Source organism: Apteryx rowi, unplaced genomic scaffold (genome assembly GCF_003343035.1).
Source record: "Apteryx rowi isolate R43461 unplaced genomic scaffold, aptRow1 scaffold_56, whole genome shotgun sequence".
Lineage (NCBI taxonomy): Eukaryota > Metazoa > Chordata > Aves > Apterygiformes > Apterygidae > Apteryx > Apteryx rowi.
In genome coordinates this window covers 3264607-3286765 of record NW_020450827.1, presented here as the reverse complement: position 1 = coordinate 3286765, position 22159 = coordinate 3264607, and the positions used below count along the sequence as shown (strand labels likewise).

The window sequence follows — 22159 nt, the reverse complement described above, 5'->3', positions numbered from 1 at the left end:
TAAGAAAGCAACAAAACAACTAAAAACACTAGTTTGCTTCCGAGCCCTGTGTTTCCTTTGTAGCTGTATTTAATGAATTCCAGAAGCAGTTGTAACTTCCTTTCCAGTTATACTTGACAGAGGGAAGCCTTCAGCCTCCAAGAACCTAGGCAAGAGCCGCTTTGGTTGACTGGTGCAAGGTTTACCAGCTCTAGAAGGGAGGGTTGCAAGGAAATGTAATTGCACAGTTATGAGTTTATCTCGCTGATAGTGGTGTAGTGTTGTCATATGGGGTCATGCTTCCTGATGATCCCTTCTGGAAAGTCAGAACCCAGCATTTATCCTAAAAAGCAGCTAGTGCAGTGTACTTGAGTGGAGTGATGGCAGTAGGCTGGGTGGAAAGGAGGTATGTGAAAGGAATGGCAAGAAGGGCATTAGTTACTTTCTAGAATAGCTGTAATTCTTATTGCTGCTCAGAAAACAAGAGCTGCTTCATTCTTTGTTGTCCTTGCAAAGCACCTCTTTCTTGGGGCAAGCGAGGTGTTTGTGTTCACAGGAGACCATTTTCATGTTGAAAGAGCCATGAGACTTGGAAGCTTCGCTTGATTCCTGTCTAAGAGTTGACACAGCAAGGATACTCAGCCGTGTGTAGAGGGGATTGGTCAGGCTTGTAGCTGCTGGTTGAAGTGCCAGGGAGACTGAAGGAAAGGAAACATGAAATGATGAGTCTGGGAGAGATCAGGGTTTGAGTCACTTCTGAGAAGTGGGGACTTGGATTTGCTCAGGCCTGTAGCGATTTCGTATGAACTGTCCTGCATTCCTGCTTAGACAGCCCGACTTTGCCCTCCTCCCCTCCATCCTGGGGAGCAAACCTTTCCCCACCCTTTGCGTGTACAGAGGCGGTGGACTTACGGGTCCCTCTAGGATGGGAAAGAGTGGGAGCTGGGGAGAGGTAGGGCTTGAGGCCAGCTCTCTGCTGGGCCTCTCTACATCTGCTGAGCAAAAGTTCAGGGCGGTGGGTCGGCAAATGTTCTGGTACACCTGCACTTGCTTTCCGGCCAGTCTGCAGGAGCTGCTAAGTCTTGGAAGCTAGCAGCTGTAAGGGGGATATCTGCTCTGTGCTGTCAGAGGAAGGTTGTACCCGACTGTCTCTGTGCACCACTAAGCTATTCAGGCTGTGCCCTGGAGACTGTACTTATATGAACTGAAAATACATTCCCATACTGAAGTCATGCTTAACAACCTGATTGTTAGAGTGGGAGCTAAAGGCGTTTGGTGTGCTGTGGGTTTTGGTTCTTCCTTCTCTCCTGTGAATTCCTGTGGGATTTTTATTAAGCAAATTGCTTTCTCTGTCCCCCATAGCAAAACAGCCACTGCTAAAGCTTCGGCTGAAGAAATGCATTTAATGGGGATTTTGTGTGTTAGGAGTGAGGGAAGAATCTGGTAGAGAAACAGACAGCTGATTCCTATAAGCTGGAAAGCAAATCGAAGGAACTGAAGTACTTCATCATGCTGCTTTTTTTTTTTGTTGTTGCTGTAGTTCCTGTGAGGAATTTCTGCAGATCATACTTGTCAATTTAAAGCAAATGGAGCAAGTCTTACAAGGAAAACCTGGAGCTCTGCTTTATCTACTGCTCAGTATGTCTGTCTGCTATGAGTGGTGAAGGCAGTGAAGCACAAAGCAATGTGAAAGTCGGATGATACTGTCTTTGCTTTCCTTTTAGCCTCTAACCCCCCAAACCATTGACTTAAAGAGCAGTGACTTGGAGCAAGAGTACTGCCTGATCTTTGCAGTGTGTTAAACGGTAACACTAGTTCAGAGCTGATCTCGGAGGCATACTCCCAGGTTCCTAAGATAGGATTCTCCGAGCACAGTAATACTAAGTAGCTTGTATTGCGAGACTGTCTTCTGTCTGTAAACATTGTGCAAATTATTCATCTTTTTGTACCATCTCATGGTGGCGTAGTGCCCTTGCAGTATTTTTCAGGTCCTGTCTCAACTCTTAGAATTGGTATGGCAGTTCAGTGTATACCTTCACCCCAAGAAATGTTAATTGGAAATGTATTTTCTCCAAATACTTCTGTTACGTGAATGTCTCCACTTCTGAGGCAAAGCAATCAAAAGACAAACTGCAGTCCTGGATATGCGTAGTGTGGTAACTTTTGTGAGAACTTGACATGAGCATCTGGTAGGCCAAGTACGAGAAATGTGGTGATGCTTTTATACTTTTTTTTGAGGTAGTTGTTAAAGCTTCACCAGCAAATATTTATACTGCATAGTCTCTGGTACTGGGAGAGCTGATAAGAGTCCATGCATATGAGGCGCATGAGAGAAAGTGATGTCCTTGGCAAGATGCATGTCCTGTACGTGCAAAATACTGTGTGCAAATTTGTAAGTCAGCTGTCTGACTTGCCACTGACATGTTAACTGTGCTTTACATGTACACTGCCTAACTTCAGCAAGCTTGGCTTTAGAAACTCCTTCTGCAGTCAGTAAGGAAGGAGAGGATCTCCAGAGGGCAGTTCAGAGCAGGAGCTTCATGTAGGTATTCTGAATCTGTCTTCCGTTGGAGCCAAGCTCTCTACATCAGCTAAAGAGAAAGTCAACAACTCAAAGCATCTACCTTACCCTATCTAAAGTAGAGCAGTGTGAAACCCCCAGTCCCGACTGTATAGTGTTTCTCATTACTTTTAGTGGTGTGTGATCGCACTTTCTACTTCCTCTTTCTTGCCCCCAATGCATCTTTAAAAATGACTTAAGTAAAATAAATTCTTTAGCTCATGTAAATATTATTGGACAGGAAACACTTGATGAAGTAAATTACTATTTTGTAATTGGCAACAGACTTTGCTATTTGGTAGTTCAACAGAGCTTGATATAATGAGTACCGAGCCTCAGACTGTAGGTCATTCACAGTAATGCTGATAGGCAGTAACCATCCATTAAACTTCTACATCCTGCTTGCTAATGAGAATTCCCAAATTCAATGAAAAGCTAGTAAGAAATGTCCAGCTGCTGTAGTGAAGTAGTCTGGCTGCATGCTCATGGCCCAGTATACCAAATAAAAGTTTTCAGTAGCTTCAGAATTTCATTCCCTTAATTACCCACGTGACCTCCAGGGTCTTGCCTGGTTCTTGGTCTTCAATGCATTGCCCAGCAGAAAACTGAATTAGTCACGGGCGGTGCTAAATTCAGTTCTCCCCTGGTCAAGGGAGAACCATGACAAATAATGCCATTTCACGCATTCATTGAGGATTTGTTATATTTTGTATTTGGAGTGTCAACAAATACTAACAAAATGATCCTCCCAGGACCCTGTTTGAGGTTGGAGCATAATTGGAGCCCCTCAGAGTACAATAGGATGCTGATTTGGGAAGCTGAGCTGGTCATTAAGCATGTGCTGCTGAAGACAATAGGGTGCTTCCTCATCAAAAGTAAGCGTGTGCTTTGAGGACTTTTCTGCATGGGTGCCAAGGCAAGCTGCCTTAAGGCCATGCAGTTAGATACCAAGTAAACCGGAACTGGAGCACGGTAGTTCTCTCTAATGAAAATAGGCTGGATGCAGAATGGTTTCTCCGTTGTATGCTGTCAGTGATTTATAGACATTCAAGTGGGAGATTGCATCACCACAGTCGAGTGTTACTTTGTTTTCCTGGGGAGCTGGCACAGAGTGAGTTAAGTGCACCTACAGCCCACGCAAGGCTGTGCAGCCTTCAGGAAGGAAAGAAACGGAAGATTTGATGAAATCTTCTGCCTCGAATAAGTTGAAGACCTTTTGAATGTGTTTTTATAACAAGGGAGAGGCATAAAGGAATTCCTTTGCAATAGTTACTGCTGCCTGATTTTCACTTTATTAAGTTAGAGGGCTTAGAGGCTTGGAAACTTGGTTACTCTAAATCAAAATAAATATTGCAACTGGCACTGTAAAAAGCTGTTAGGGCCAGTGTTTTATATTCATGGAAATGGACTGGACTGGAAGGGAGCTTTGCATCATCTAGTTGAGACACCTGCTATTCCACCCCCATCAGAGCTGGCTTACAGCATGATTGTTTGCAAATGACTGAATAGAGTTAATGAAATTCAAACTGTTAGTCTTGTGGGTTTTATTTGATTTTTTTTATTTAGATTTTTTGTTAAGATTATTGTATTTTTCATATTTTCCTTTTCCAACCCATTTGCCTCTTCCTCTTTTCAACTTTGCTGGAAGTCAATGAAGAGGAGGAGTGTGTGTGTGTGTGTATAACCAAAAAAAATGGTTTGGGAATGCTAAAGGTGACAGGAACAAAATCTAAAGGGGAGCTGAAAAAAATGTGAAAAGAGTCTGTTTTTTAGATAAGACCTTTCTCAGTGGAAAGGGAAAAATACATAGTTCTCTTAGTTGTGCTCATTAGCCCCACCAGTCATGTCTGGAGAAAACTGCTGTATCTTCAGAAAAGCAGAACCTGGAATGACAAAGGGGGGAAAGGGTAGAGGACTGTCACAGGATGGATGAGTAGATAGCCACAGACAGATATGTTGGAAGAGTTTCTCCTTATTTCTTGCATATTCTTTTTCTTATTCTGCCTTTCAAGTTCTTCTAGTGCTTTTCAGCTCTCAACTATTGCCTCTCCCTTTCTCTTTTTTCCTCTCTCATGACAGTTCCTGTATAGCCTCCTTGTTCCTGCAAGTCTCCTCTCTTTTCTCACTGTCAGACTGCCAGCGGCTCAGACGGTCCAGGTTACTTCAGTCCTTTGGTATTCTTTCAGCTTCTACCAACCCTGCTTTTGTGTAACTCAACCTTTTGTTTAAAAGTTTGGGGCTGGGTTTTTATTTTATTTTTTAAAGAGAAATTCATTGCTACATGGGTACTTCTTGCAATGAGGTATTTCTGAGGTAGAGACCCATGGTTGCAGAGAAATACTAGATTGTCTCTTTTCCTAAAGAATTTATTGTATTGGTTGCTCTTCTTTCCTTACAGATGTTTCAATTTAAAGTTGGGAAAATAATTTTTGTGTTGGATTTGAGTCATAATGCTTGGCTGACATTTACTTGCCTCTTGGAGCTGACCTAAATTTTGATCGGTATTACCTCGTCTAGGGGCCGCTCAGCCCAATGCTGAATACCCACAGCTCTCGGTTACTGCTGCTGTTCTCACAGGGGCTTATGGATGCTGTCATTAAGTTTGCTGACTGTGCGCAGTTAAGAATTTGCGTTAGTCTTCATAGCAGGGGAAAGGCTGTTGCTTGCAAAGAACAGCTTGAGCAATTCTAACGCAGTATGAGAATAGACGGTATGCAAACCTAGTGTGCTCCTCTTGACTTACAAGCCATTTGCCAAGTCTGATGTTGAAGTATTTGTTTAAATCACGGTCTATATGTAAAATGGCTTAATGCAGTGCCAACCCTTATGAAGACATGCTGCTTAGTTTAAGCCTCTTCCTAGCTGATTTAATCTGAATGCAAAGAACCCTAGTTTAAGTTTTTTTTAAAAAAAAAAAAAAAAAATTGTCCATGCCTCCTGATTTGAAATGCCAGTGAAATTTTGAGGAGGCACTCAGATGTGCTCTCGTGGATCAGGCTAGAGTAATTTAAGAAGTTACAACCCCTATGCTGGGACTCGGGAAGCAACAAAATGAATGCTCCTAGGATGTTTCAAGGCAAAGCTAAACACCTTAGTTTAATCTTGTGAAATTTTAACTGCAATTTTGGGCTCTGAAATAGTGTAGGGTTTGGGGGAGGGAAGTGTGATTGCAAAGTGAGGGCAATGACTCTCCGCCTGTCTAATTTAACCTTTCAGAGTGCAGCTTGGTTGTTCCAGGTCATGGCCTGCATGCTAACTTGTGTCCTTGACAAAGGCAAGTTTGTGCTGAGATGCTGGAGATTGTTGTGGGCATCGGTTGCCTTTCCCATAGTGATAATGTACAGCCGAAGAGCAATGACACCTGTATGGTTGGCTTGCAGTGAAAAGTTGATACAATTGTGGCAGGCTCAATTTACAGTGTTAAGATTGGTGAGAATGAGTGTTCTCTCTCCCTCCCGAGTGTTCAGATTTGTTTGTGCCTTTATAGAAACAATTCTGAGATACTTCATCAAATTTCTTTTGTCTTTTAGATTTTGAAGAAATCATGTATTGAAATTCTGGCTGCAGAGCCTTCCAGTATATGTGCAGGGGGTAAGTGTAAATTGATGTCCCAGTGATTTATGCCGCCTAAAATAATTATACCTTTCCATCCAGCTCTAATTCCTGGAGAGTGCAGAAGGAACTAATTAAGTGGAGTTAAATCTCTTGCTGCTTTTTGTGAAATTCCACCGAAGTCTGGTTCTCAGAGCCATCATTTTGTTTTTTAATCTTATAGTAGTTTGCGTGTTTCCCATTTTTGCCAAGTTATGTGAGGTGGTATTTTTTCTGGCAAAAAACTCAAATTTGACAATAGAGTTTTTGCCTAAATTATGGTTTTTTTTAATCCAAGCAGCCTGTTTTACTCAGGCTATGCCAAACTTGAAGTAAAATGCTGCAAAATTCCAAAATCAAACCAGCAAATAAGATTATTTTTGTGTTTCAATTTAGAAGTTTGCAAATTGATCTTACAGGATTGAGGGAATTACTTTTTTAAAAAAACAAATGAAAAAACCTAGTGAAAGTCAAGTGAGCAAGCCTTGAGCTAAAGGGTTCTAATGTGTTTGAGAACGTCTTAGGTGGCGCAATGACTGTGAACACAAGTATTTAAACTTCATTCAGCTGACTTACGTGAATTGTACTGCCCACCTTTTTTGTGCTCATTCTAATATGATTACACTATGTATGTTGTGGCTTTGTAGTCCTGGCAAGTATATCTGCATTCAATAAAGCCTAGCCTTTTTGGAAGAAAGCTCAAGAGCTGTTTTTAGCATCTGCTTCCTGTGAATTTTTCTCATTTTATGAAGTGGATCCTGACTGTTTTTTTAATGTGTAGCAGTTCATTAAGTGGAGAGGTTGAGACCAGAGCTGAAGTGTATAGAGAAAGATGAGTCTGTGACAAGTTCTATATCTTTTTTTCTTGATTTGGAAGACCAAGTAAGAAAACTAATTGTTACTAGTTCTTTTTTCACTTCCAAAGCAGCTGCTTTATTCATACTTCCTGAACTCCTTATTACTGGAGCAAGTATCTGTCTCTGTTACTAAACATACATAGTGATGTTTTCCTAGCAGATTTGAGACACCAATGTAAATGCCCAGTAAGTACCGGGGATCAGTTGTGCATTCCATGTGTGTGACTACAGAAGTGTTTTATGTCTTTTGAAGCTAAGGTGGCATAATTGATGTGAATTTGCTTGGTGCTTGTAGTTTTCTATTTCTGATTTTTGGCTGGCCATTTAAATAGTTGCTTCATCCAAAAAAGCTTCAAAACAGGGCTCTGTCTACCTGAGCATAGTAGATGGTCATCACCATGACAGTATCTTTGCCAAAGTGTAGTAAGGTCACATAAGTGATTGGGAGAGGAAATTATATAAAGTTACAGATCATCTTTCAACGCTTAGGTAATGTCATAGATCAAAAGATTATTTATAACCGTGATTTATAATCTCTAACACTTTCTAATGTGCTTGCAAGTTGCTTATACATCTTGTCACTCCCATTTACTGTGTCTTAATGAGAATTTAGGGTTAAGGTACAGCTGTATCCAGAAGAGCCAGCTAAGAGGAAATATAGAGAGGTTTTACATAAATTGCTCACGTTGGAATTTGGCCAGGACTTCTCCGGAGGAGTGATGTTAACTTTGAAAAACACCAGCAGTTACTCAAATGCAATTAAAGGCCTCATCTCTGAGTTCAGGCAAAATCTCCATTGCTTTCTAATTGCAACAAGTTTCATCGGTTAGGACTTTTGAGACTAATGAAAATGCTGTTGAGTATGAAAGTTACGTGCATTGGTGACTTTGGGGGATGAATCCTTGCTCGGCTAGCTCTGATGCCCAGCATTTTCTTTTGTGCACCTCCCTAAAGAGCAGCGGCAGAATGTTTTGGGGCGGGAGAGAATGTGAGGGCTCCATATTACCCTGCTTTCACCCAAGACCCCTCTTGCACTGTGGACTGGTCCCAGACTGAGTGATGCACCTTCAGCACAGCACATCTGCCTGAAATGTCAGCGTCCCTATGGTTTGGTTTTGTATCAATACCGAAATACGGGGCTCATACTGGATCTGTTCATTTTGGTCCCAGAGACAGGATCATCATGGTTAATCTGACGTCATTGACTTTGACTGTACTTGAACTCTCATTCCCCAGCAGTTGAGACTTCTGTGATTTCTCTTAAGTATTTATCAGCCCCCGCACCCCAGAGCAGAGCACTTCTTCCCGTGTTCTTCCCAAATGCACTTGGACGACGCATATTGGGCCTGCGAGGCAACTTCCCTGGCTAGATGTGATGGGATGCTTTGCAGCTTGGCTGTAAACGAATGAGACCTGGAACAGAGCCCAGATTCCAGAGCAAATGTGCTCTTTTGACAAGTACAGTGTGCAAGTCCTTAAGGGAGATGAAAGAAGGTGACTAAAGTGCAAGGGGAAAAAACTTTGAATCAGCAAAAATCAGGTTCAGTGTTGCTGCTGGCATTTTTAAAGCCATGGTGGTGTGTTTTTGATGCACTGAGTGCTCCTGCAGTGTCTTTGACCATGAAACATTGTACATGTTTGCACATTCACAGAAGAAGGGAGGAAGAAGACTTGTAAACGTCAGCGGGGATTTTCTGTGAGTGTCTCTCCTTTTAGATAGTAACAGGAGCGGGGGCAGCTGGTTTCTTTGCCCGAAGCAAAGTGCCACGGGGAGCTGCAGGGGCTGAGCCCTTATGTCTGCTTGCTGCCAGAACTTTCTGGGATTATGGCCCTGTTTCACCATCTGAAAATCTGAAAATGGTACTTTCTTCAGAAGGCAGTCTTAATGCTGATGGCTGCTGCAAGTGTGTAAACCTTTCCCAGTACTAGGTTCAAGTAGTTGGAATATTATTGGAAAGAGGACTGTAGAGAGGGGTCTGAAAGACTTGTGAGGGTATGATCTCATTTTTCAGCCATGCTTGCTCCAGAAAAGACTGCTCAATTCAGCACTCAAGTGTTGATGACTGTCCCTGATACTTTATGCTAGTGCTCCAATTGCTGTGACCTTGTAAAGTTGATCTGGTAGAACAGCGAAGAGGGAAACTTGGGGAAATGGCCACAAGATCGTAGGCTGAGGTCATAGTCTCTGTCCAGGGACTAAAGATCTGGATAATACTTGAAATCCCCTGTCACTGTACAGAAATGAGTCCAGCCAAGGATTTACGGTCATTCCGCAGGCATGTGGGGGTATGGTGTGACAAAACTCATGGAAATGGTGACAATTTTGCAGGTATCTAGGAAAGCTGTGCTTGAACTGTTCCAAATTATATGCCACTGGATGATTTTTCCTTTCCTCTAGAAAGTACTTCTGCTTTTGTTCACCAAAACTTTGTGCCATACAAAATGGCACACTGGGCGGTGGGGAGTCAGTTTGCCTCTGAGACTTGAAATGCTTGTGCTGCAGGTCAATTAAAATTTTTGTTTTTTGGAAACTGGAAATAAAATACAAGTTGAAATGGGGCAGGGAGAGAAAGGAAGTTCCATTTTTAACTTTTTAAAATTTAAAACTGTTTAAAAATTGCAAATTTTAGCTTGAGACATTGCAAGTGAAAACTTGTGACAGACTTGCTTTGTCTACATGAACATTCTTTGCCTTGGTAGAGATCCAATAATCTACTGTCTCTTTTGCTACAGAGTCGTTTCAGGTTGTTGTGAGAGGAAATGGATTTCGACACGCCCGTAACGTTGACAGAGTGCTCTGCAGTTTCAGGATCAATGACACCGTTACTCTCAGTAAGTTGCTTTGAGGGTTTTTTTCTTCCCCTGATTCCCTGCACTGGTAGGCTTTTGCTTGCAAAACATTTTAGTTCTTCAAAAACTGATTCTGAAGGTGATAATTATGAGATGAGGAGCTATTAAATTTGCAAAATGGTGTGAAGCTGAGGGAAAGCCAACCTCAGCCCATGGCTCCAGGAAGAGTTATTAGGTGGGAAAGAATGCCCTTCTAGGGGGAAGGGTAATGGGATGTACTGGACAAAGCCGGCTGAATGTAAAAAATGCTGCAAACCCAAAGAAAAGCTTGTCTAATTCCTCTTTACTGTGCAAGCTTTTGCTCTAGCTGTCGGGAGTGGAAGAGATCTGGCCCCATTGGATTATACAGCCAGTGCTGAAGGCTTCATAAAACTGGCCCCAGTCACTTTTAGTGCAAAACCAAAAAATTTTAGGTTTTGTTGCTAGAACAGACTATTTGTAGCACTTCTAAAGCTTTTGTTTGCTGTTTTTCAATTAAAACGTGAGCATCCTGTATCAAAAAGATAATTTGGGTGAAAATTTCCACTTTGTATAGGAGTTTTTTGATTAAAGAAAGAAGCTGGCGGATTTTCAAGCAGTTGTATTTTTTATGCTACGAGAAGCATGGACATTTATAATGGGAGTCGTAGGATCTACTACAACATCACTCAGCATGACTGAAACCCCTAAAGCTGCAAGATTTAGGAGTGCCCATGTGGTCCTAGTGTAGCTTGGCCTGGCCTTGTTTCAAGTCCGGATCATCTCTCAGACCAGAGATCCCTTTGAGAGACTTGTGCTGTCAATAGGCTCTAAAAGAAGACTGATTGGGTCAATGTGTGCAATATTTCAATTTTAGGACCACCACAGGCAGGATTTGCAACCTGCCTGGGAGGGGATAAAAGCTAGGTCTGGCTTTTTACGTTCTGCCCTTATATACCTAACAGTTCCATAGAATCATTTTGAATATGGTTAAAGCTCAACAATTTTTCTTATGATGTGACTGTTTTTCTCTAAACGTTGTCTCAGACAATTGGACTTATGGCCCTGAGGTTAAGGATTTTTTCTTTTGTTTTATTTACTAAAAGTCCTCGGCTGAGAAACCTGAAGGTCAAAGGCAGTCTCTTAGGAAGAAGACTGGCTTCTATTTTTCTTCCTCCTGGTGAAATATATGGGCTGGTGTTCTTGCTGTGTGTTGCTGTTAGTGAAGAGAAGAGTCCTTTGTTGAAAGCTTGAGAGGAGGCCAGCAAACATATAGTACAGGTGAAACTGCATCCTGGACATTAAAGGGGTTTGGGCCTACTCTGCCAGAATGTGGGTGACTTGCATTAACAAATCTCACCCAGAGAGCTTGTGAAAGAGCTAAGAATAAAATGCACTTACCAGTGTTGCAGCTCTAGGCTGCAAACCTAAAGAACATCCTTGCAGGCACTTAAATGAGCCAGAACAAAAGAGCCACATCTTCTCATTGCAGTAATATGGCACAGCATCTCAAACTTGAAAGCTACAGTCCGAGCACAAAAAGCGATATAAATAAGAGAGAAAATTAACAGCAGCGGCAGCAGTTAAATTCAAGAGTTGCTTTTATGACTGTAAAATAAGCAGCGGTCTGGCTGACAGTCATGTCAATGTTGCCTTTAATCCATTGATCCTCAAATGCCCTGGTAAACTGTTTTAAGGGGGACTTTACCACAGTTAGTGTTCCTGGGGCTGATAAGCAACCACAGGAGGAGATGGGGCAGCCTGTGACAGAACTCGAGCAGCAGATGTGAGCTCAGAGGGGAAATGTGCCTTTCAGAGAGGTGAAGATGATGCTAAAAACAGTCCTTGCAGTGGACTTGTGGCAGGAAGGACTTGTGGGGCACTGTACCTCATTTGAAATACTTTTGGGAGGGGGGGAAATCATAAGCTCAATTAAAAAAAACAGGGGTAGTAAACTGAGGTACAGAAGGAAAAGGTATCTGCTCCAAGTGTGTGGGTCTCCTGAAATCCAGCCTTTCTCCTGGTTTATGGGGCTTCTTTGAAGCAAGTGATTTGGTGCAGGTCTGTCTTCTCAATGGCCTATTCTTCATTCACTTCTGCCTCCAATAGCTGTCCAGCGGTTCTTGTCTTGGTCCTCATTGTTTTGTGAGTCCAGGACAGGACTCTGAGCCTAAACAGAAGGCCAAGGTGTGGGGCTAAAACTCCTGCCTGCTTTGTGAGGTAGGGAAGTGCTGCTATTGCCATCTTTCTTTTCTCTCGCATGTGAAATCTGTTCAGCACTTGATTTGCTGCCCCATGTTTTTTCTGTCGGAGGAGACCTGCTTTCCTGTCAATAGCTGTGAAAGTGCAGTTATGTGAGGCTTCATTAGCTGTGACCTGCCATCTGTGCTGCTGTTCCTTCCCAACCACTTCCCAGCTGAGCTTCCTCGGAGTGGCAGGCTCTGGAGCAAGGCATTCCTGGAAACATCCAAAAGTCTTCACACAGCTAAGCAATATCATCCATCAGGTTTCCACTGTTCAGTGTGTCCTGCCCATGGAGACGAAAAACATCCGGTGTTGCCAATGGGAGGAACTGTTGAGAGGGTTACCTCACTCCCAAACACTGTGACCTGGTGCTGGTCAGGGCAGGGGGAGGAAGAGGAAGACTCATTCTTCCCCTTTTGTGTGGTGCTCGTCTAGCTGAGTAATTTTTGGTGCGTGTCATCAAATTTTTCGTAGCAGCTCTCAGGAAAAATCAAATTCTACTCTCAGTGCAATCTATGGGGCTTTTTGTTTAAAGCTGTCTTCTATGTCCACAAAAAGATCATGGCAAATGAGGATGAGAGCCAAATAGATCCCTCCGCCTCTGACCTCGTGCACCGATTGTGTCCTGAATTGATGCATAGGTGAAGTGAGCTCATCTTCCTTGGCGCTACACCAAAACTCATCAGTTCATTTTGCGTAGTCCTAGCCTGTGTTTGATGCAGTGACCGGAAAGCAAGAGGCCATGAATTCCATTGGAGTTCAAACCCTTTACTAGTAGAGGGAGCTCAACAGTTGCTCATTAACATTCTCAGACCAAAGTCTCTTCTGGTGTAAGCTGGCAAGGATCTGTTAACTTCAAACTATTCTACAACAAATATATCCCAGTGTTTTGCTTTTCTGGAGCCTGCAGCTCCAGCCTGTGTTCTCAGTGCCTATGTGGCACTTAGTTGCAAACAGTTTAGTGTAAGAGTTAACTCGGAGTTTTATGGAAACCTTATGGAGACGGGATAGCTCAGCTGTTTTGTTTGTTTGAAACCTCTCAGCCTCTGATTGTATCAGGGAGGGAGGTATTTTTAAAGATAACATTAAGCCAACAGTTCCTAAAACCTTAAATTATCCCAGATGGGGCGTAGACCAGCACAGCTAGGATTTGCTGAGGTTAAGGGCATGAGCTAATAGATTTTTATTGGCTTTATTGGCAGAGAAAAGTGGCAGGTGAAGAGAGTATCTGCTCAAATGTTCATAGTTATGGGATGAAGAAAAAGAAAGAGGAACATCTGTAGAAACCATGAAGAATATTTGGCTGGGCAGGACTGTAATCAGCTGCATGTTAAACAGCAGGGTTTTTTCTGCCAGCAGCATTACCTAGGAGAATTGGTTTCAGACTTTGCAGAGTTAAGACTAATTATCCAGTGACTTCTGACTGCTTTGTGGTGCTAAAATATCTGTGTCTGCCCAGATTGTGCAGGATCCAACCAAGACAGTTCTGGGCATAGAGGCAAGCTCTGTCCAAGGCAGTTTAAAATTGACTAGTGAGGTGAAAGATTGGTGAGGAAACAGCATGCGCATGACAGAGGTGGGACTAGATCTTTTGCATTCTAGTGGATGCTCTGGACACTTGGCCAAACTGATCCTTTGCGCAAACAAGCGCTAAGTACTAGAAGCAAGGGACATTAAGGCAAAGACAGCGAGGGCAGGGCTTTGCATGCCAGATATCGGCAAAGCGAGCTGTATAGGGAACTGCATCCTGAAGCTGTCCATCAAATGCCTTCTGTCGATTCTCTTCTCTACTTTTAACACCTGCCAGAGCTCTCTATTTTCCCTGCCTTTCCCTTTTTCTCTGGCAGCCTGGTACTTTTCTTGTGATATCTTCCTTGTCTTCTCACAGCCTGGTCACTCTTAGTACAGGAGCTTACTGCTCCGCGGCTCCAGTCTTTAATCTCTGTCCATTTCCCCACTTGTTGATCTTGCTTTAAACCTTGACTGAATCTTTTCCTTGTATTTTTCTCTTGGAATTTTTTCCTCTTTCCACCACAGTATTAATGATGTCTGCTACTGTGTACAAACTAACTCCCTCAGGTATTTTGGAGGATGTGACTTTTATGAAGGGCACAAGAAACTACACCTGTTTCTTCTAGGAGAAGTTAGACGCACAAGCTATGTGAAAACAAACCAAGCTGAGCTTAGTATCCTATTTTGAAGGGTGGCCCAAGTTGATGATTAACAAGGAATATGAAAGTAGGAGAAATGAAATCATGCTTCCCTCAAATGCTCCCCCAGGCTCCAACAACTTGCAGTGCAGGGGTTTCTTAAAGGAATTCCTGTGCCTTTACCAGCCGCCAGGAGATTTCTCTTCTGTGCAGCTGTCCAGGCCACATGAGGAGGAACAAGCACGGGGCGGTCCAGCGGGAGCCTTTGGCTGAGCGGCCCAGCGAGGAGGGGGAATCGCAGGGCAATGTGCTTACCTAGCTCACTTCCTATTTATACTGTACACTACTTGGCGGGGAAGATGGTTGCTCAGTACAATGTCAGTATCATGTAATAAGCTTGACAGAGACCTTAGAACAGCTCCGTGAGGTCAGATGGGAGCTGTTGTAGCGCTGGACCAAGGTACGCCCATGAAAGACTTCTGCTTGGGAGTGACCCTGTTACACTGGAGCGTGTGCTGCTGTCCTGAGTTGCTAGTTGTGAGCATGAGCAAACTAGCAGCCTGGTGCTCGCCCGGTTTTGTTAGTCTCCTTTAAGCATGTGTGCTTGCTGAACACAGAATCGTAAGCACGGCAGATGAACCCGTCAGAGAAACTGCCTCCTTCCAGATTCCCCCCTTCCATTTACAAATTGTTATGAATGTTGAATCATGGTTTTGTGCTTATCCATCTCTTCCCCCCTGCCCCAAATCATTCCCTAAGTCTGCCCTGAATGACTTTGGCATTCAAAGCGCATGTATCCCTATACAAAGCAGAGCAATTAGAGCATGATCTCAAATGTGGTTTTCATTACAGCATTAACAGAGCATGCATTTCTTGTTTACGGGCCCTTTTCGTAACGCATCTTCTCTAGCTCAGAGTGTTCCAGTATCTCCTTTTCCGCATTCCTACCTCCCCACAAAACGGGTTTGCAGTTTTTTTTGTTGTTGTTTTTAACAAAACAAAAGCCTTTCCTTGGAGAGCTGTCATAAGGCGTGGCATAAGAGGGAGAGTCAGCCAGGATAAACAGATAATGCTTTGGAAGGTGGTGTGAAGTTTTTTTGAGGTATTTTTGTCTCGCATCTTAGATGAGATGATGAAGGAGCAACAGAAGTTCTACAGCTCATGATGGCTCAGGACTAACCTGCACGCCTCAAGTGGGCTGAAGTACCAAGTGAACAGCCTTTGAGCGCCGATGTTCCTGAGGGAGTCTTGTGTGAGAGCAGCCAGACCTCCTTTCCCCTCTCCCTCCCTGCCCTGGTTTGGCTGTACTAGTCTAATAAGGACTATAGCTGTCTGTCCCAAAGAGGCAGAAGACCAGGTCAAAGCATTTTTTTTTTTCTGGGATATGTGCTTTAGTCGAACACAAATCATAAATACCAGGATAACGGAAGGAAACTGTTGGTTCGTGACAGGCAGGAAATCTGGCAAAAAAATTTTTGCAGCCTTTTCTGGACTAAAACATTGATGATACTGAGAGTCCAGCAACTAGCTAGGGGTAGTGTATTGGGGTGGCAATGTGAAAACATCTGTGCTTTCTTGAAATCTTTGGGTAGGCTCTTTGCAGTCCCTATTCAATCTGCTAGTTGTTTCTTGGAGTGAATTGGTTAAGCCAGGAAAAACCTGTTAACTTCAGCTGGGTTATGTGGCTTAATGAAAGTATGCTATCTTTCTTGGTCATCTTGTTTGCTTTTTGTTCCTCTCTTCTGTCAAAATTTGCTCTTCGGTGTTAGAAACAACATGCATATATTGGGGAGGGTTATTAATATTATGGTTGGGAAGTCCTCCAAGTCCTGGCTTGCCAAAAGGTTACACCCTGCTAATGGCCAAAGAAACCACTTACTAATGCTGGGATTAATAGATTTTTCAGACTATAGATAATTGCTAAGACTCGTGGAAATGCTGGGCAGTGAATTAACAGGAAGATCAGCAGTAGGAAGTACCTTGTTGAAAGGATGTCCACAGAAAGAACAGATGTGTTTTTGGACCAGGGTGAAACAGCTCCCTTTTCTCTGCACCCCTGTAAATTGATTACGCCTTAGGACTGGCCAGTTTCTTAGTTCCCTGTGTGCTATGTCGTGTAGGCTGGTGGTGTTTTGTTTTTTCAAATCTTTTTAAATACTGTGAGAATCCCATTTGACTTGATGGAGTAATTAGTGGTACATAGGTGAGGAGCAGGGTGTGCCCTTACTGTGGGCAGACTTTCTTCAAAGGTTAGGCAACGCAGTATTTCCTCAAGAAGCCTAAACTCTGCACTTGGTTGGTCTTTGAGATGTGCTCAAGGTCTGGGAGACCTTTCAGTAGCATTGGTGAAGGAGGCCAAGTGACTTTTGCGAGGCTACACAGCCAGCTAGCGGCTGAGCTGAGAACAGAATTCACTTCCTGTCCCTGACTTTGCTGCACATCTAGTCAGAGCGCTCCGCCTCCTGCCTTCCACAGCTCTTCCACTAATATTGTCAGTTGAGACAAGTCCAAACCACAAAGTTCAGATCTGGCACGAGATCGACAGTTTGGGAGCATTCGGGCTCATCTCTCACTGCACAGGAATATAGTAAGTTTTTTCTGTAGCCTACAAAAAAGGCAACATTCTTTCAAACGCATCCTGCAGATACAAACTAAATAGCAGATGAGAAGTGTTTTGTTTTGTTCAATTTCCCAATGTAAGTCTTCCAGGAAGGAGTCAGATGGCCAGAGTTATGCAAACCAAACGGATCCTCTTTTGTTTAGAGTAAAGAAAAATAGTCACTCATTTTTGTGGTGAAACACAAACATTCTCCGAACAAAATAATCTCTTCTTGTAGCCAGCCTGGCCAGCCATGAGAGTCCCCTCTTGAGACTGATAAACTTCTAGAGAGGCATAGATTTAATGCAAGTTGGGGATGGGAAGGGAGCAAAAGAGAAACAAAAAGCTAATGGAATAATCCATGTAAAAGGCCTTGCAAAACTAAACCAGTTTCTGGTGCATGGGACATTCTTTTGCCTTGGTTTTCAGTGTTAGTGAAGGAAAACAAGACGTTGGTCTTCGTTTCTGCATTGTGTGCGCACTGAGACAATGCCATAAAATCATGGGATTTAATTATATCCTCATAAATCAGGGGTAAGAACAGGGCCAGATTTACCACCTCTGTGCATCTTCTCCACTTGTGCGAAGTGGGTGGGAAATGCTTCTGTTCTTTTGGTAGCTCCATTGCAAAGCTGTGAGTGCCCTTATATGAAGCAAGTTCACAATAAATCCAGCGCCTATGCTCTAAACAATATGAAGCGCGTGGGATGTGCATTGTATCACTATATCACATAGTTTAAATGCCTGTGGTCCGTCGATCTCTCTTCTGGTGAGGCACTAAACTTCTAGATGGTATAAGGTGAGCATAACAATGTCCTGCACTAAACCACATCCACTCCCAAAATCTGTCATAGTGGAAATGCAAGTCTGTGTTCTTGCACTGGGGCTGTGGAAATTCAGCAATAATATACAGCGCTTTCCAGGCCAACAGCAGGACCACGGGTCTAGAGAGGGTTGCAGAAGCTTGAAGACCATTCTCAGTAGCCAAGCCATGATGTATAAGTGAGGCCTGTTGATGAAAGCCATACAGCTGGCTGAAATGTTTCATTTTCAGCTGTTTGCCTGTGTGTGTCAAATAGTCCTTTAAAAAAAAAAAAAAAATGCTGGGGGCAACCCAAAAATTCGAGCATGTGTATATATTTATGTATGTGTATGTAGGTTTGGGACTGCTGGAAGCTAAAAACAGGGGGAAAAATAATCAATGAAGGCTACAAGTTCTCATTGATATTTCCATTTTCTTAATGGAGTATAAAAAATGTTCCCTAAACTGCTGGAGGAAATCTTTTTTAGTATATTACTGCCAGAGCCAAGTAGTACATCAGTGTGAAATAGGAATTATAATGTGTGATATGAATTACTGGAGCAATATTAATGCTTTTTAAAATTTCATATTTGGTGGCAACCTCTCCTTCAGAAATGTCTGAGAGAATGCTTGACGGTGAGTCCTGCGCCTGCAGTAAGGGAACAGACTCCTGCAGTCTGCAACTCCTCTCTTTATGCCTCATCTACTGTAGGGAAACATGCTGTGTGGCCCAGCTTCTGCAAGAGCTTTGAGCTACCCCCGAGAAGAGGGCCAGGATCAGTAGTGTGCTACTGCTGTTGCTCTAACTGTTGTTAGACGATGCCTGTGGGAACAAATGTATCTCAGCTGCAAGTGAAGAGGGAGCAAGGCTCACAGCTGATACAGAAATTACTTTTGATAAGGTTACCATGTTCTCTTTGGGTCTGAGTCTTCACTGCTTTTCCTCTTTCCATTGGCACCTTAAATGGAATTGCAACTTGCACAAGTTCCCTCAAAAACAAAAGACCCAGGCAGTCAAAATAGTTCAGCTCTTCATTAGATGACTAAACAGTTTGGCTCAACTTTCACCCTTGCTCCTTTCCCCTGTTGCTGTCAGCGATACCTGCTGGACAATGAATGCTCTTTACATCCTTGATTCCATGTTGCCGGTGTTATGTGCGCCCTGAGAAGTTAACTAAGCACACTAGGCAGTTGTGAAGAGACTCTTGGTGGTGTCTTTCCCCCCCACTAATGATGATTGTTGGAGCAAACAACCCTGCTTTTTGTTTCCCTGTGATGAGGCATAAACAGGGAGGAAGTGCTGGCCCTGCAGGTTGGAGAAAGGGCAGAAATCTGTCAGGAAATGGCAATGAAAGCCTTCGAACAAAATGGAAGTTTTAACTGGAAAATTTTGGGAAATTGATAATGTTTGGTAAAGCTCTCATTTTGAATGTATATAAGCATCGCTATGGAAGGCCCTAGAGATTGTTGTAAGCAGAGCTGGTAGAAAGCTTTCCAACAGTGACATGCCTCTGGAAAAATGCTGAATCAGCAGAATCAACCCGTTTTGTGGGAATGTGGTTTCCAGCCAAGGAGGGGGAAAAAAAAAAAGGAAACCAGCCTGTCTGTCTGCCTGGTTTTCTGCCAACCTGCATAATCTCTAGTCAGCTGGCAAACGGGCTGGGAAGTTCCTTGGGATCCCCATTTCTCCGGTGACCAGCAGCTGGTATAAAATTCTGTTTCAACTCTTCAAAAGAGGACTGTTAACTAATGTTTCTGTTTCCAAAGCAGTCTTCTATTGATAATCTTTTCACTCCACTTCCTAGAATCATAGCGGAATTTAGGTTGGAAGGTTTAACTTAAGTTCAAATGAGTCTTGTCTCGAAGTGTAAAATTTTCCACAAAATGCAATTTTCTTAACCCAGCTACTTCCAAGTGTATGTAATCTGGTACAACTCCCTATGAATCTGCCATACAGAGAGGCTCGGATAAGCTGCTCTGAACATTCAGAAAGCTTTGCATCTGCAGTTACGTTGTGGCTGTGATGTGATAGTTTTCAACAGCACAGAGTAGCTGCAGGACTGGTGAGAATGCTGCCCGCAAGCTGCCTGTGACGGTTGGTGTGGGGCTTCCAAGTACACTGAGGCTTTCAGCCCTGCAAAGGCAGGGGACTTGTCTTTGCCAGCCCTGTTGCAGGAGCGAAGGAGCAAAGTAAATGCAAGGTGTTGGCTCTTCTTTTGCTGAGGTGCACTTACCTTGTGTTTACTATGTAACACCATGGGCTAAAAGCGCGCACGGTTACCTCAGAGCAGCTACTTTGCAGTAGCTTTTTATCTCACACACACACACACACACACACACACACACAGAGTTTGTGTTTGATCTGTTTTGTGTACCAAGAGCGAGAACAATGTTACTCTAAGCTTGACCGTGGAGACCTGTATTACTGATGTGATGATAAGGCACCATACCCTTTCTTTCTTTTTCCAGATGAGAAGCCTTTTGTTGTGGAAGATACCTATTTACTCTGCCCGGCACCTGTGTTACGAGAAGTTGGCATGTATGTTTGCTTTTTTCTTTTTCTCCTGACATTCAAATACTTTTCCTATGGGAAACGACAGTCTGCCTCTTTACTACGTTGCAGTGTTCTTACATGCGTCTGATTCTAACACCATCTATTATGCTTCTCATTCAAATGGATCACAGTTTCTAGACCGCAAATTTCACACAGGGAAATTTAAACACTGTTTTAGACTATACAGAGCATTGTTCGCTGTCATGGGTCAGAGGTTATCGGCTCATGGCAAATATGAGTGCAAAAACTGGCTACAGCATGTTTTAACTGCAAAGCATCAATAGATTTAGAGGCCCTCCTTGAAGTAACATCAAAAACCTCAGGATAGCAATAGTTTATTAATAGTTCAAATGCCTGGGGCAGAACTTCTGGTGGAATTTCCAGCAAAAGGACTTCTCTGTGTGAACAGAGATTTCTCTCTAGCAAAAAAGCAAAGAGAGGGAGAGCCTATACTGAAAACCCTGCCCTGTTAATGAAGAAAATCATTCCTACCTTAAAAGGGAGATTTTATGCGCTTGATCCTAAAGACAGAAAGATTATGAATTCATCTAATCCTAGTCTGGATTTAATTCCCAACAACAACCTTTCATCCAAAAATGGTTTGACCCTTTCGCCCCCTTTTCTTTCTCTGGGGTCTGTGATCTGAACTTAGCTGTGCCTGATAGTTATGACTTCCCCTTAGCAGATAAAGTGAGCTCCATTCACAGCAGAGGACTAGTGTGTTCTTGGTTCTAGTTTAAGCAAAATTAGGTACTTGGGAGGGATTAACTAGTTGTTTTCTAATCCAGGTCTAGCTAATAAGTGAATGACATTTCTTAATGAAAGATGTTTCCTTACCACTATACTATATTTGTTAGCCAACTCTAATAATGGCAGAGGTACATCTCTAGGCTTCTCAATTCAAAGATATAGACATTTAATGATTAACGATATTCAAAATAGAGAGGGTATTTTAGCAGGAAGTAGCCTTTTAGACAACTGAGAAGTAGCGTTCCTAAAGACAGGTGGTAGATCAGAGTTAACCTAAATTATACCTGGCTGAGGAAAATACGCGATAGACATGAACATGCATACTATGGCTATGTTTGTCTTGGGGTTAGGGAAAGGAGAACTGAAACAAAGCTATCTGTGCTGGCAAACTTTGACTATGCAGGTAACATATGGTTAAATTGGCAGTTGTGCATTAGAGCTCAGGGGGGACAGAACCAAAGGTGTGAATTAGCCTGTATGGAAGGCTTTTCCCAAGCACCAGGAGCCCGGGTTCTAGGGAATGTATCTAGTAAGGGATTGCAGACTAGATGGCCTGACTTATTTCTTAATTTTTTTTCAGGGAAGCAGCTCTTCAAGTCAGTATGAACGATGGTCTGAGCTTCATCTCTAGCTCCGTCATCATCTCCAGCACACATTGCGTAAGTTTTGATTCGTGCTTCTAAAGCAATTCAGTGGGGTGGTGATACTTAACTGCAAATGTGTTATACCGGTATCAGCACTTCAAACTTGTAAGCTTGGTGTGCAAAGGACCTGTCACCCTGTTCTAAAGGTGAGTTTGTGAGTATGGTAATCTAGCGTTTTCTGTATCACATGCACCATAATATGGCAAAGCACTTGGGTCTTCAACAAACAACTCAGATTCTGTATCTGCTATGGGATGCACAGACTGGAACAGGACTAGTCTGGAGGTGTCCTTGCTTGTCCATGACGCGGGGAGTAAGAAGCAAGTCTGCTGGCTTCAGTAGCTAGATTTCCCTCTACTGCAATGGTGGTGCCAATGAGGAGAGGCACGCAGCAGTAGTGGTCACACCCTTTGTCTGGAAACCAGTATGGTTGCCAAAAAAAAAATTGGAGAGTTTCTCTACTGAAGTGCTTGGCTTAAGCGCAAGTCACGTGCTTCATTGCCAGTAGTGCCTGGATTACTGTACTCATAAGACTTCTGTGGAACCAGGCAAAGGACAATGAAACCACTTAAAATTCAGTGTTGCTGAAAATGCTACTTTGATGAAATCATGGCTATAGGG

At 43.0% G+C, this 22159-nt stretch overlaps 1 protein-coding gene across 1 annotated transcript in view; it reads left to right on the top strand.

Moving 5' to 3' along the window:
- The window catches only part of ANTXR1 (ANTXR cell adhesion molecule 1), a 109734-nt gene that overhangs the window by 22857 nt on the left and 64718 nt on the right, over positions 1 to 22159 (top strand). Inside the window, exons 9-12 of the mRNA XM_026081700.1 lie at positions 6070 to 6130; positions 9721 to 9819; positions 20060 to 20129; positions 21475 to 21553. Of these exons, the coding sequence (XP_025937485.1) occupies positions 6070 to 6130; positions 9721 to 9819; positions 20060 to 20129; positions 21475 to 21553 (309 nt within the window). The remainder of the gene's footprint in view (positions 1 to 6069; positions 6131 to 9720; positions 9820 to 20059; positions 20130 to 21474; positions 21554 to 22159) is intronic.